The 12,605-nt window shown below is 33.6% G+C and overlaps 1 protein-coding gene across 1 annotated transcript; it reads right to left on the bottom strand.

Annotated features, from left to right (window-relative positions):
• Positions 1-322: 322 nt before the first annotated feature.
• LOC126703917 (uncharacterized) lies at positions 323-730 on the bottom strand. The gene has a single exon (XM_050402970.1). It carries the CDS (start codon positions 728-730, stop codon positions 323-325), a length of 408 nt encoding a protein of 135 aa, XP_050258927.1.
• Positions 731-12,605: the final 11,875 nt, after the last annotated feature.

Below are 12,605 nucleotides of genomic sequence, written 5' to 3'. Positions count from 1 at the left end.
GAATATAATATACGGACAAAACTTCTTTTTTTTTTTTTTTTTTTTTTTTTTTTTTTTTTTTTTTTTTTTCTGGTGAAACCCCTATCAGTGGGGAGTATTATTAAGTACTAAAACGAAGTTTAAAATTGTTACCATTAATCGTGTCTGGAGGAAAAGACTCCATTCAAACATCCAATGGACTTGTTACGGCTCGTCTAGCTAGTCTATGAGCCAAACAATTACCTAGCCTCTTAATATGGCAGAAAAATACATGACTAAAAAAAGAAAAAAGAAAAGTAATGTCTTGTAAGATATGCCCAAACTCATATTGAGTCATATTGCTTCAATTGATTGAGCTAATAATGACTTCTAAATCACCTTCAACTATCAATCTTCGAAAACCCAACTCCTTTGCAAACCAAAGAGCTCGGCACGCTGCTAGCACTTCCACCATCTCTACTGAAGTAGGTAGTGGAATTTGTTGTGTTAAAGCTGCTATAACCAATCCGTCATCATTACAGATTATAATACCAAGGCCAACCTTGTTTTCTTCTGCAAAGAGTGCTCCATCAAAGTTAACTTTAAGTAGACCTGACAATGTAGGATGCCATCTGACTGACCTCGTTGTGCATAGGATCTTGGTGTGGATTGGACACAGTTGTTGGTACTCCTGAAGACCTTCACAACCCATAGAACTGATCTTTGCCAATGGGACCGTGTCTTCCTCTAGTCGGAGTTTGTTTCTACGCATCCAGATCAGTGAAGTCGTCCATGCAAACGGAGGAAAGCGGGACTTGTCCTGTTGTGCCCACTTTTATTTGGACAAAACATAAATGAGAGAATCTAATCTTATTATTATTTATGGCACATTTCACTAGTTGAAAAAATCCAATCAAACATAATCTATTCTTGCCATATATTCATGTAATGTCTCTATATATTTAAAAGTATTGTCATTCACTACCCAACTACCCCTCGTCTCACTTCTCTTTCATTGGCAAGATTCAACAAGAGACCTAAATTGTGAGAACTCTCTCAAGAAAGTCAATACCGTACCAATACCAGTCGTACCGGGGAAATATACCATGCTGGCTATTAAATCGGTATCGGTACTCCTTCAAAACGTATCAGAAAAAATACTGGGTTGTATCGGCCTGTATCGGACAATATTGGCATTTCGGCTTATACAATAAAAAAAGTTCTTAAAAAATATTTTATTTAATCTAGTATATTGGTTAATGTAATTAAGCTAATACGTAGGCTTATAAAATATGTGGATTTTAATTTTACGTTGATAAACATAAAAATTCATAAATTCATACTTACACAAATAATACAAATATATATTTATATATAGAAATATATAAATAGCAATAATCCCGAAATGGTACACCGGTATCAATTGGTACTGAAATATTTCGTTTCTCTGGCCAAACCGAAACATTCTCTAATACGAAATTGACTCCATTTTTCTACATATATCCTTTATTTGCTTAATCTCTTCATTACTATTGGTACGCTCTGCATTCAAAACTTCATGCTCTTCTGCTTTGTTAGTTTACATATAAGATAGATATTTTCTGTTATTTAAAAATCGACCATCATATCTCTTTACCTTTTTAATTTTATAGGACCATCATATCTCCTTACAATTTCTCACCTTTTGTTCCTATGTATAGTTTTGGCAATAAGAAAATTATATCATCTTATAAATATTAGAGAGTATAATTTTAATCAAGGCAAAACACCTGTTTGCTACTAACATATTGTCTCTATTTTTTATTTGGTCCTCAAGTTTCATAACATTCATTGTTTTTTTTTTTTTTTTTAATTTGCTATCATTTTTCTTATCCCAACCATCATATCACTTACAGAAAAGTCTGTTTTTAAACTAACAATGCAGTTGATTAGCCATTTAGGCATTTCCTGTAGGTGGAATGGCGGTGGGGGCCAAAGTAATAGCAAACTTAAAAAAACCAAAATGATAGCAAAATTAAAAATATAACGATCTAAATAAACCTGTCAAATCTTGAAAACCAATTTTAAAATAGGGTTAAATAAAATATAGTAACTAGAAAGGTGTTTTTTTTTTTTTTGCCTTTCAGTGTATGGCTTTTAAAAGTTGTTGATTTTAAAGAATGAACTAAATAAGGATAACCCTTTCTTTTCTCATAATATTACGTTCAATATGTGCACATTGCAATCAATCCAAAATCTTTGAAACACTTTTAATTTTTTACTAAGAGTATCGTAAGTTTAATATTATTCTTCTTTGTACATAATAAGAGATCTAATTACCAATTTATGGATATGCAGCCTTTATGGAACTAGAAATATGTGATAGGCCAAAAACATATTGACCCCTTGTGATTAAATTAATTGATTAATTAGCCAAGTTTATTAATTAATCAAATTAACATGCAAAGCGATTGGTAGCACAAACAAATTACCGATTAAACTAAGTGCAGCGGAAATTAAATTGACATGGTGATTTGTTTATGAATGGGGAAAACCAACAAGGCAAAAACCCCACCGAGTGATTTTAAAGTCACCACTCCCGAAATTCCACTATTATCACAACAAGCGGTTACAAGTAATGGAATCCCATTACCTTATACTAACCTACAGTTGAACCCTTACCCCAATACCCAATTGGACTTGTTCTGTAGTGACAATTTCTCCTTTTGATGCACGGCTCCCAAGTCATGACTAACCAATTGCGCGGATCCCAGTATGCGACTTCAATCACCAACTAAACAAGGTTGTTGGTTGCAAAGTTCTTCAATTCGTCCACACGATGAAGATCAAGAAGATGCTTGGTCACAAAACCCTACGGTGCACAAACACAGCAACTTCTTCAGAAGAGATGAACTAGGGCAAAACTTTGTCTCAGGTCACAATTTGCTTGAACAGACTTTTCTTAAAGCTTGTGCAACATGTGAACTCTTTGACAACCCTTAAAATAATCATTTTATATGTCTAGGATTAGGAGAAAAGAAGTCCCAAAGACACATTCACAGATTCCGAAAAAAACAGATCAAAATTTCTGATTCTTTCTTAAACCTCGACAGATAGGAGGTGTAGAGTAACTGTCGAGCACACGGGTTAAACAGCTTCTTAAACCTCAACACACACTAACTGTCGAGCTTTAATGAACTTGTACTTCTTAGCTTGTTTCTTGGACAGACTTGATGACTTCAACACTTGATCTTGAAACACAGTTTCTTGAAGTATTAAAAACACCTAGATCTACCCAATTACAAGTAAAGTACGTTTTGTCAAAAGATTAGCCAATTACATAAAATAGTGACATATGTTCCTAACCAGTGAATCACATATGTCCTAACAATCTCCCCCTTTGGCAATCCGTGACAAAACCACAACAAACAAATGAACATATGAGAGAAGTCATAAATTGCATTATGAGCTTAGCCCAATCCAATCCTACCAGCACACAATCAATTGCACACATCTAAAATGCATGATAATACTATTATTATGCTAATGTGATGCAATGCATGAGATTTTAAACTCATTTAAGCAAAACCCATCCCAAAATTTCAACAAACTCTCATCAATTTTGAAAAACCCCAAAATTTTTCAAAATCCCCAAAACCTAGGTTTCAAAACATGAAATGCATGAAGAATGAGAGATTAGAAGCTTACCAAGTGAAGAAACTCTTGAAAAAGCTTGAAGAAGCCTTAAGGAGAAGATTGGGAGTGAGATGAGAGTGTTTGGGAGATGAAGAGATAGGGCTATTAAGAGAGAGATTGAGAGAAATGAGGTTCGGATTGCATGAGGAAGAATATGTAAAACCTTAGTAAAGCTCGACAGATGAAGGTGTTGAGAGGTGTCGAGCCAAGTGTCGAGGATTTAGCCGTCGACAGATATAGGTGTCAAGGTACAAAAACATCAGACATAAGAGATGGGGCTCGATCGATCCAGCAGGTGTCGAGAAGCTATCGAGGGGATAGGAACTTTCTCGATCGATCCACCAGGTGTCAAGGAGGTGTCGAGATTGCAATAAGAAAAGCTTGGAAGCTCGACAGATAGCCAGGTGTCGAGCTAGCTTTTAAAAACAGTTTTTCGAGAAGAGAAAAACACAAACATGAATGCAATCATGCATGCAACTCAACCAATGATCCTAACACCATGTTAACCTCTCAAAATCATCTCTCAATAGCAATTTTAAGCACAGGGATCCCAAAAACACACACACACACACACTAAACAGGTCTAACCAATTTTATATTTCAAAAATAAGTTAAGACAGTTTAGTAAGTATATATTAACACATGTAAAACCTTGTGATGGCCAAATCACATTGTACCTACACATGTATCAAGAGTAGCAAAGAATATTGCGTGTTGTATGTGAAAAACATCGCAAGATTGCATAAGTGTATACATGTTATGACGATTTGAGATATGAGAAAATCACCTTTACTCACACACAATCATAACTGTTTGATGGGGACTATCACCTTCGAGGTACATCTTATAACTCCCACATCTCCTAGAATACACAGTTGCAATCATATTTAAAAGCATTTTGATCTTTTTGCTTTTATTTTTCTTTGCATATTTTTCTTTTTAAGCAAATCATGAATGGGCATATAAGAGATAGAAAAGAAATACCCAATTATGTTAAGCTTTTGACATTCCAATTTTGCTATGCTGAAGCACACAAATGTCATTGACATTGCACTTTTGCTATGCCTAAGCATACAGATGTCAAAAAGAGTGATACAAGTGTTAACTACAAGAGATAACTTAATCTTACCCATCACAAAGAAGAGCCACAAAGCTCACTTACTTAGTTGTGCATGGAGATGCTCATCTAAGCTACAAAAGATACAAAGTTTAGAAAACTTTGTTTCAATGGTCATCCAAGGTACACAAGTACCAATGTACACAAATACACACTGTTTTTGTATTTTTATGATTTCTCAAATTTCTTTTTTATGAAAAAAAAAAAAAAAAAAAACAAAACAAAACTGAAAACAAACAAAAACATGTTAAACAAAACAAAGTATAAAAACTAGACTGACTCAAAAAAGAAAAAAAAAAAAGAAGCAAAACGCATAAGATACGCAAAAACAAAAACTCAAAGAGAGAGAAGAAAGTAATAGAATCACTTGGAGCCCTTTTCTTTCCACGCTTTGGAAGAACCTTTCCTTTGAGTGCACCCTTAAAGCGGTGGTGAGGGGGAAGAATTAAAACCATTCAAGTTCGAAAGGAACATGAGGGTTTTGAGAAGATCTCCAAGAGGAGCCAGAGAGGATTGAAGCTGATTCTGGTTCCCAGATGCTATCATGCCGTTGCTCTATTAAGTGGCTTGCCACTTATACCAATTTGGTCGAGTATGACCGGCAACTCCACAATGATGACAGAGATGCTGCTTCTTTTGTTTAAGCTTTTGAGAGTTAGCCTTCTTAGCCCTAGGGTTCTTAGCTTCCTTCTTATCTTACTTAGGGGGTGCTCCTAAGATAGATTTACCCTTGTCTATGTTCTCACTAACTAAATCAGTTTTAACATCATTGTTTTCAATTTCAACATTATTAATAGGAGGAACAAAAATAGTAGTACTAATTGAAGCAATATTAGAAGAAGAGAAACCATACCCTAAAGTTGTTCGATCAAAAGCAGATTTTTGAAGACTAAGCATCTCATCAAGCTTTGCACTTGAAGTCCTCTCCAATTGAGTTCAGACTTGAAACAACTCCACTTCAAGCTTCATAGTCTTCTTAGCCAAGAAATTGTTCTCGAATCTTAGTGCTCCAATAGTCTGATTTGCTTCATCAAAATTTGAGGAAAGCTCTTCACGATCAAATTCCACAACACTGAGCTTCTTGGTGGTCAGCCTATAAAGTTTCTCATGTTTCTCAGAAGGCTTGTATAATTTCTCATAGGCTGTATGGATATCATCTTGATCATCCATCTCCTCAAACTTGGACTCCACCAATTCCTCTTCTTCATCGACATCTTCAACAATCCCATCAGTAGGATTGATAGTGGCAATGAAGGCATTCAAGATTCCATCATCCTCATTGTAGGAATCATCCTCAGGCTCGGTGTCGCTCAAAGTAGCAGTAAGTGCCTTGCTCATCCCAATGCTCTTGAGATATGTAGGACACACCTATTTCATGTGACCGAAGCCATGACACTCAAGGCACTTAGGTCCTACGGGAATAGCGTACTGACCACCATCCTTAGCATCCTTCTTCCCTTTGTCTTGGTTTTTAAACTGAGAAGAACTGGATTGCCTGCGGTCCTTGTCAAAGCCCTTTCCACTGGCATTCTTCATAAATTTCTTAAACTGCCTATTGATGTAGGACTTCATCTTAGAATCTTCATCGTCTGAAGACTCATCTGTCTCACTGCTCTTGGCCTTCAGTGCCATGCTCTTGCCTTTACCCGTCTTTCCAATCAAAGTTAACCCTAGCTCGTAGGTCTGTAGATTACCAACTAGCTCAGTCAAAGGAATTTTGTCAATATCCTTTGATTCTTCAATCGCCGTGATCTTGGCATGGAATCTCTCGGGCAGAGATCTGAGCACCTTTCTCACAATCTTGGGTTCAGGAATGGTTTCCCCAAGATTGAACGCTGAGTTCACTATGTCTTTAAGCTTGGCATAGAACTCATCAAATGACTCATCCTTCTCCATCTTAATCTCTTCGAAACTTGTAGTGAGCCTCTGTAGCTTCAAATCCTTGACAGCCTTTGTTCCCTCATAGGTCGTCTGGAGAATGGTCCTATCCTCCTTGGTAGTTTCAGTTGAGGATATCTTCTTAAACTCCTCATTGGTGATCTCACTGAATAAAGCATTCAATGCCCTGCAGTTGAAGTTTGCCGCCTTAATCTTGGCATCATCCCAATCGGCCGGCGCTTCCTTTGGCTTAGTCCAGCCTATCTCAATAGCTTGCCACACTTTCTCATCTAAAGACTGCAAGAAAACTCTCATGCATACTTTCCAATATGCATAGTTAGTTCCATCAAATAAAGGAGGTATGATTAAAGACTGTCCTCTATCCATGACAAACAGGGGTCCATGGATCAACACAACAAAGATTAACTCTAATCAGAGTGTGCCTGCTCTGATACCACTTGATAAGCCCAAAATGTATTGGCCCCTTATGATTCAATTAATTACTTAATTAGCCATGTTTATTAATTAATCAAATTAACATGCAAAGCGCGTGGTAGCACAAACAAATCACTAATTAAACTAAGTGCAGTGGAAATTAAATTGACACAGTGATTTGTTTACGAATAGGAAAAACCAACACGGCAAAAACCCTATCGGGTGATTTTAAGGTCACCACTCCCGAAATTCCACTATTATCACAACAAGCGGTTACAAGTAAAGGAATTCCAGTACCTTATACCAACCTACAGTTGAACCCTTACCCCAATACTCAATTAGACTTGTTCTGTAGTAACAATTTCTCCCTTTGTTCTATGGCTCCCAAGTACGTGACTAACCAATTACGCGGATCCCAGTACGTGACTTCAATCACCAACCAAAGAAGGTTGTTGGCTGCAAAGTTCTTCAGTTCATCCACACGATGAAGATCAAGAAGATTCTTGGTCACAAAACCCTACGGTGCACAAACATAGCAACTTCTTTCGAAGAGATGAACTAGGGAAAAACTTTGTCTCAGGTCACAATTTGCTTGAACAGACTTTTCTCAAAGCTTGTGCAACTTGTGAACTCTTTGATGGCCCTTAAAATAATCCTTTTATATGTCAAGGGTTACAAGAAAAGGAGTCCCAAAGAAACATTCGCGGATTCCAAAAAAACAGATAAGAATTTATGATTCTTTCTTAAACCTCGATACATAAAAGGTGTCAAGCAGCTGTTGACCACACGGGCTAAACAGCTTCTTAAACCTCGACACATGCTAGTTGTCGAGCTTTAATGAACTTGCACTTCTTAGCTTGTTTCTTGGATAGACTTCATGACTTCAACACTTGATCTTGAAACACAGTTTCTTGAAGTATTAAAAACACCTAGATCTACCCAATTACAAGTAAAGTGTGTTTTGTTAAAGGATTAGCCAATTACATAAAATAATGGCATATGTTCCTAACAAGTGAATCACATATGTCCTAACAATATGGTATATTAAAAAGCACAACCACAAAAAAGGAAACCCCTAAAATCTTTTTCAGGAGTTGATAAAAATTAAAATACTTAACATGAACAATAAAAATTTGCATCTCTCTCTCTCTCTCTCATACACACACACATAGAGAATACCCAACCATTTTTATTCAGAGTAGTATATATATGTGTGTATTTGTTATAAGTGGAAGACGGGGATTCAAAATCTAGTTCTCCTTATAAGGAACACCATATAATATCAACGGGTTACAAACCTCTTGACATTTATCTAAAGTTGTTAAGATGATGTGATAACAAACCAACCATGATGAGATTGTTTGATTATAAGAATTATATTCTAATTAAATTATATTCAATCATGATTATTGGCAGTGATGAGTCAAAAATTTATGATCGTCATTAAGATGATACCGTCATTAACTAAGAGACAATGTCAGGCAATTATTACGCTCATTGATGACAACACGTAACAGACGGAGCAATGGTCACAGAATGAGCTGTGAACTTTAGAGAAAGATTTTGTAACGCACTAGCCGTTGAACATAAATATAGCAATTCATTGCCCATTGATTAGGCACTCAACTATAAAAGAGAAGGTAACAGAAGTTAAAGGTTGTTGATGCTCATTTTTGGCCCAATAGCAGGTCGAAGCCCAACGATATGGGCGGAGAAAAGTTAGTGAATGGCAAGAAAAATTGCACACTCAAATTTGCAGTAACTCGATTCCAACTTCACATAAAAGGCCTATTCTTTGAGCCAGTCTAAAACAAGACCAAACCTGTTTTGATCATGGTTTGCCAACATACAAAATGAAGTTCTAATACTTTAGTTCCTAATTACTTAGAACTTAACAATTATGAAAGTGAAATGAGTAGTGACCATAGAATTTCATGTGTTTAGGGAAGATAATTATAATTTCCCACGAGTTTTGTAAATAAATAAGTAGTCATGGGTTCACATGAGTATGTAACAAGCTCTAAAATGATTGCAATTATGGGTTTAGGTAATTTCATCATTAACATGTGGTATTTTCCAAGTATCAACAATCTTGGGTTTTTTACTAAATAGTGCCAATATAAATTGGGCTTTTAATATTGTCAATGAGAATTGGGTTTTTTCAATATTGCCAATGAAAATTGGGCTTTTCTTCAATATTGCCAATGAGTATTGGGATTTTAATATTGCCAATGAGAATTTGGCTTTTCAATATTGCTCATGAGAATTGGGTTTTTAATATTGCCAATAAAAAATTGAACTTTTAATAAATAATTTGCCTTGGAATTGAATCATGGTCTATCATCATGGGATTTGAACCCTTTAGTAAAATAATTTGGGTATGGGTTTGAACTATAGGCCTCACAAAATATTGGGTCTTATAATATTTTATATTTGTGGCCCGGTTTAGTGGTGGCATGGAGAATAGTTGTGGGTTAGCATGATAATAGGATAAAACAATATTTAGAGAGGCACAATAATTTATTTGTGATGTTTAAGCACAGATAGGTGATATAGTAGTGAGAAAATCATTACCTTAATTTTGTTGATTTCATAACATTGTACAACAAAAATATTTCACGTCTTACAAATTTGCACATTATTATTCTAATATAAATTTTATAATTAAGTACATGTTTAAATTTTATTCTAGATTTAAACCTCCATTAAAATATTCTCATATTATATTTTCTTTAAAAGATAGAATATTAATTTTATACACAAACACAACTATAAGAAACGTTATTATATTAATAAATGTCATAATTATTAAATTTAATATTTGGACAAAACATAAAGCAGAGAATTCGATCTTACAATACTTTATTGAATATTTCATTAGTTGAATATATATATATATATATATATATATATATATATTAGTATAAAAGATGATTCTCCTCTTTGGACTAGACTTTTATGTGATTCAGAAATATTTCGTTTCTCTGGCCAAACCAAAAAAATCTTCAATACGAAATTGACTCCGATTTTCTACATATATCCTTTATTTGCTTATTCTTTTCATTACTATTGGTATGCTCTTCATTCAAAACTTCATGCTCCTCTGCTTTGTTAGTTTACATATAAGTTAGATGTTTTCTGTTATTTAAAAATCGACCATCATATCTCTTTACCTTTTTTATTTTATAGGACCATCATATCTCCTTACAATTTCTCACATTTTGTTCCTGTGTGTAATTGTGGCAATAAGAAAATTATATCATCTTATAAATATTAGAGAGTATAATTTTAATCAAGGCAAAGCACCTGTTTGCTACTAACATATTGTCTCTATTTTTTATTTGTTATTCAAGTTTCATAACATTCATTTTTTTCTTTTTTTTTTTCAAAAAAAAAATTGCTATCATTTTTCTTATCCCAACCATCATATCACTTATGGCACATTTGATAGACTGTAATAGGCACTGTAATGTAATACTTATTCCTATGGTTTAGCTATTTAATAGTTTGGTTATGTTTTTATTACAGGGAATAGTCATTCCTTATGAAAAGCTATTCTTTAAAATGAGGAATAACTATTTCTCTCTAAAAGGGTTGTAATAGTTATTCCTTAGTAGATGTAATAATCTCTAACATTAATATATTTCCAAATAAATAAACTTTCCATATCCACCTAACAATTATGGAAATAAAAAATCATAAAAAAATAACACATCTCTCTACAATTTAAAATATATTATTTTCCAGGAAATATAATTGTATGAATGCGATTTTTCCTAAAATAGATCATAAGTTTTATTCTAATATTCCAATTCACAACCAAACCAATGAATAGGTTTAGTTATTCCATTACAACACATTTTATTCTTGATAATAAAGATTACCATTCCTGTTGTCATCCACATTGAATGTACCAAACGTACCCTTACAAAAAAGTCTGTTTTTAGAAAAAGGAAAATTACGACACTAGAACAAAAAAAAAATAAATAAAGCCTCATCGCACCCGCAATGCACGTGTGATGAGGCTAGTGTGTGTGTATATATCTTGAAATCCTCTATTAAAATCTTATCACTTCATATTTCTTGAAATGGTGGAATAGATATTGCCATATACAGATTCATGTCTTAAAATTTTGCACATTATTATTCTAGTATAAATTTTATAATTAAGTACATGTTGAAATTTTATTCTATATTTAAACCTATATTAAAATATTCTCATATTATATTTTCTTTAAAAGATGGAATAGATAATTTTATATACATACACAACTATAAGAAATATTATTATACTAATAAATGTGAAAATTATTAAATTTAATATTTGGACAAATTAAACATAACGGAGAAAATCCGATCTTACAATACTTTATGGCACATTTCATTAGTTGAAAAAATCTGATCAAACAAAATTTATTCTTGCCATATATTCACGTAACGTCTCTATATATTTAACTGTATAGTTGTTCAACACCAAACTGCACCTTCTCTCACTTCTCTTTCTTTGCAAAATTCAACAAGAAACCTAAATCATGAGAACTCTCTCCGCCTATATCCTTTGTCTGTTTGTTTTCTGCCTTACTGTTGGTACGCACTTCATACAAAACTTCATGCCCTTCGGCTTTGTTAGTTTATATAAGTCAGATATTTCTTGTTATTTAAAGATCCACCATTATACTCTTTACCTTTATTAATTTTATAGGACCATCGTATCTCCTTACGATTTCTCATCTTTTTTTCCTCTGATAGTTGTGGCTCTAAGAAAACTATAGCATCTTATAAATATTTAAGAGTAGTATTTTAATCAAGGAAAAAAACTTATTTAAGTTTTTTTTTTTTTTTTCATATATATTTTTTAATTTGCTATCTTTTTTTATCCCAACCATCATTTTGCTATCATTTTTTTCATATATTTCTTTTAATTTGCTATCATTTTTGTTTGATTATAAGAATTATATTCTAATTAAATTATATTCAATCATGATTATAGGTAGCAAGCCCATGGTGGTGGACGCTAAAATGTGCCAAGTGGACCGGTTTCCCTTTAGTTCTACATCGGATTGCTTGACGAGAGACTGCAACGCAGACTGTAAAACAAAGCACCCCGGATCTACTGGACTATGCGAGTCTACAATATATTGCAGCTGTTACAAGCCTTGCTAATCCGTTTCTATAATATAAAAAGAAATTATGACAGGAATGGTAATTTTATTACTGAGAATAAATGATTTTAGGATTTGTGCCCTAAAATCCTATTGTTTGACATTATCTATTGAATAATAATATTTATTTTATTTTTGACACTATTTGGACATTATTTTATATTTCATGAGATGCATAGTATGTGATTTAGGAATAGGGAAATGATGTGTGTGACGAAGATCAAAATACAAGTTCTTTATAAACTTTCAAAAAAAAAAAAAAAAAAAAAAAAACCCCTAATTCACAGTCTGACATTTCCTCAGTAAACACTTTTTTTTTTCTTTTGCTAAAGGTCCCTAGTAAAGACTAGTCGTAAAATGTTCAACCATTGATTCAAAAT

This window comes from Quercus robur, chromosome 10 (assembly GCF_932294415.1).
Source record: "Quercus robur chromosome 10, dhQueRobu3.1, whole genome shotgun sequence".
In the NCBI taxonomy this organism is placed as follows: Eukaryota; Viridiplantae; Streptophyta; class Magnoliopsida; order Fagales; family Fagaceae; genus Quercus; species Quercus robur.
This window is presented reverse-complemented; position numbering and strand designations above follow the sequence as displayed.

Excerpts from the sequence above, each read along its gene's own strand:
- LOC126703917 (XM_050402970.1), bottom strand. The coding sequence starts at position 730 with ATGCGTAGAAACAAACTCCGACTAGAGGAAGACACGGTCCCATTGGCA.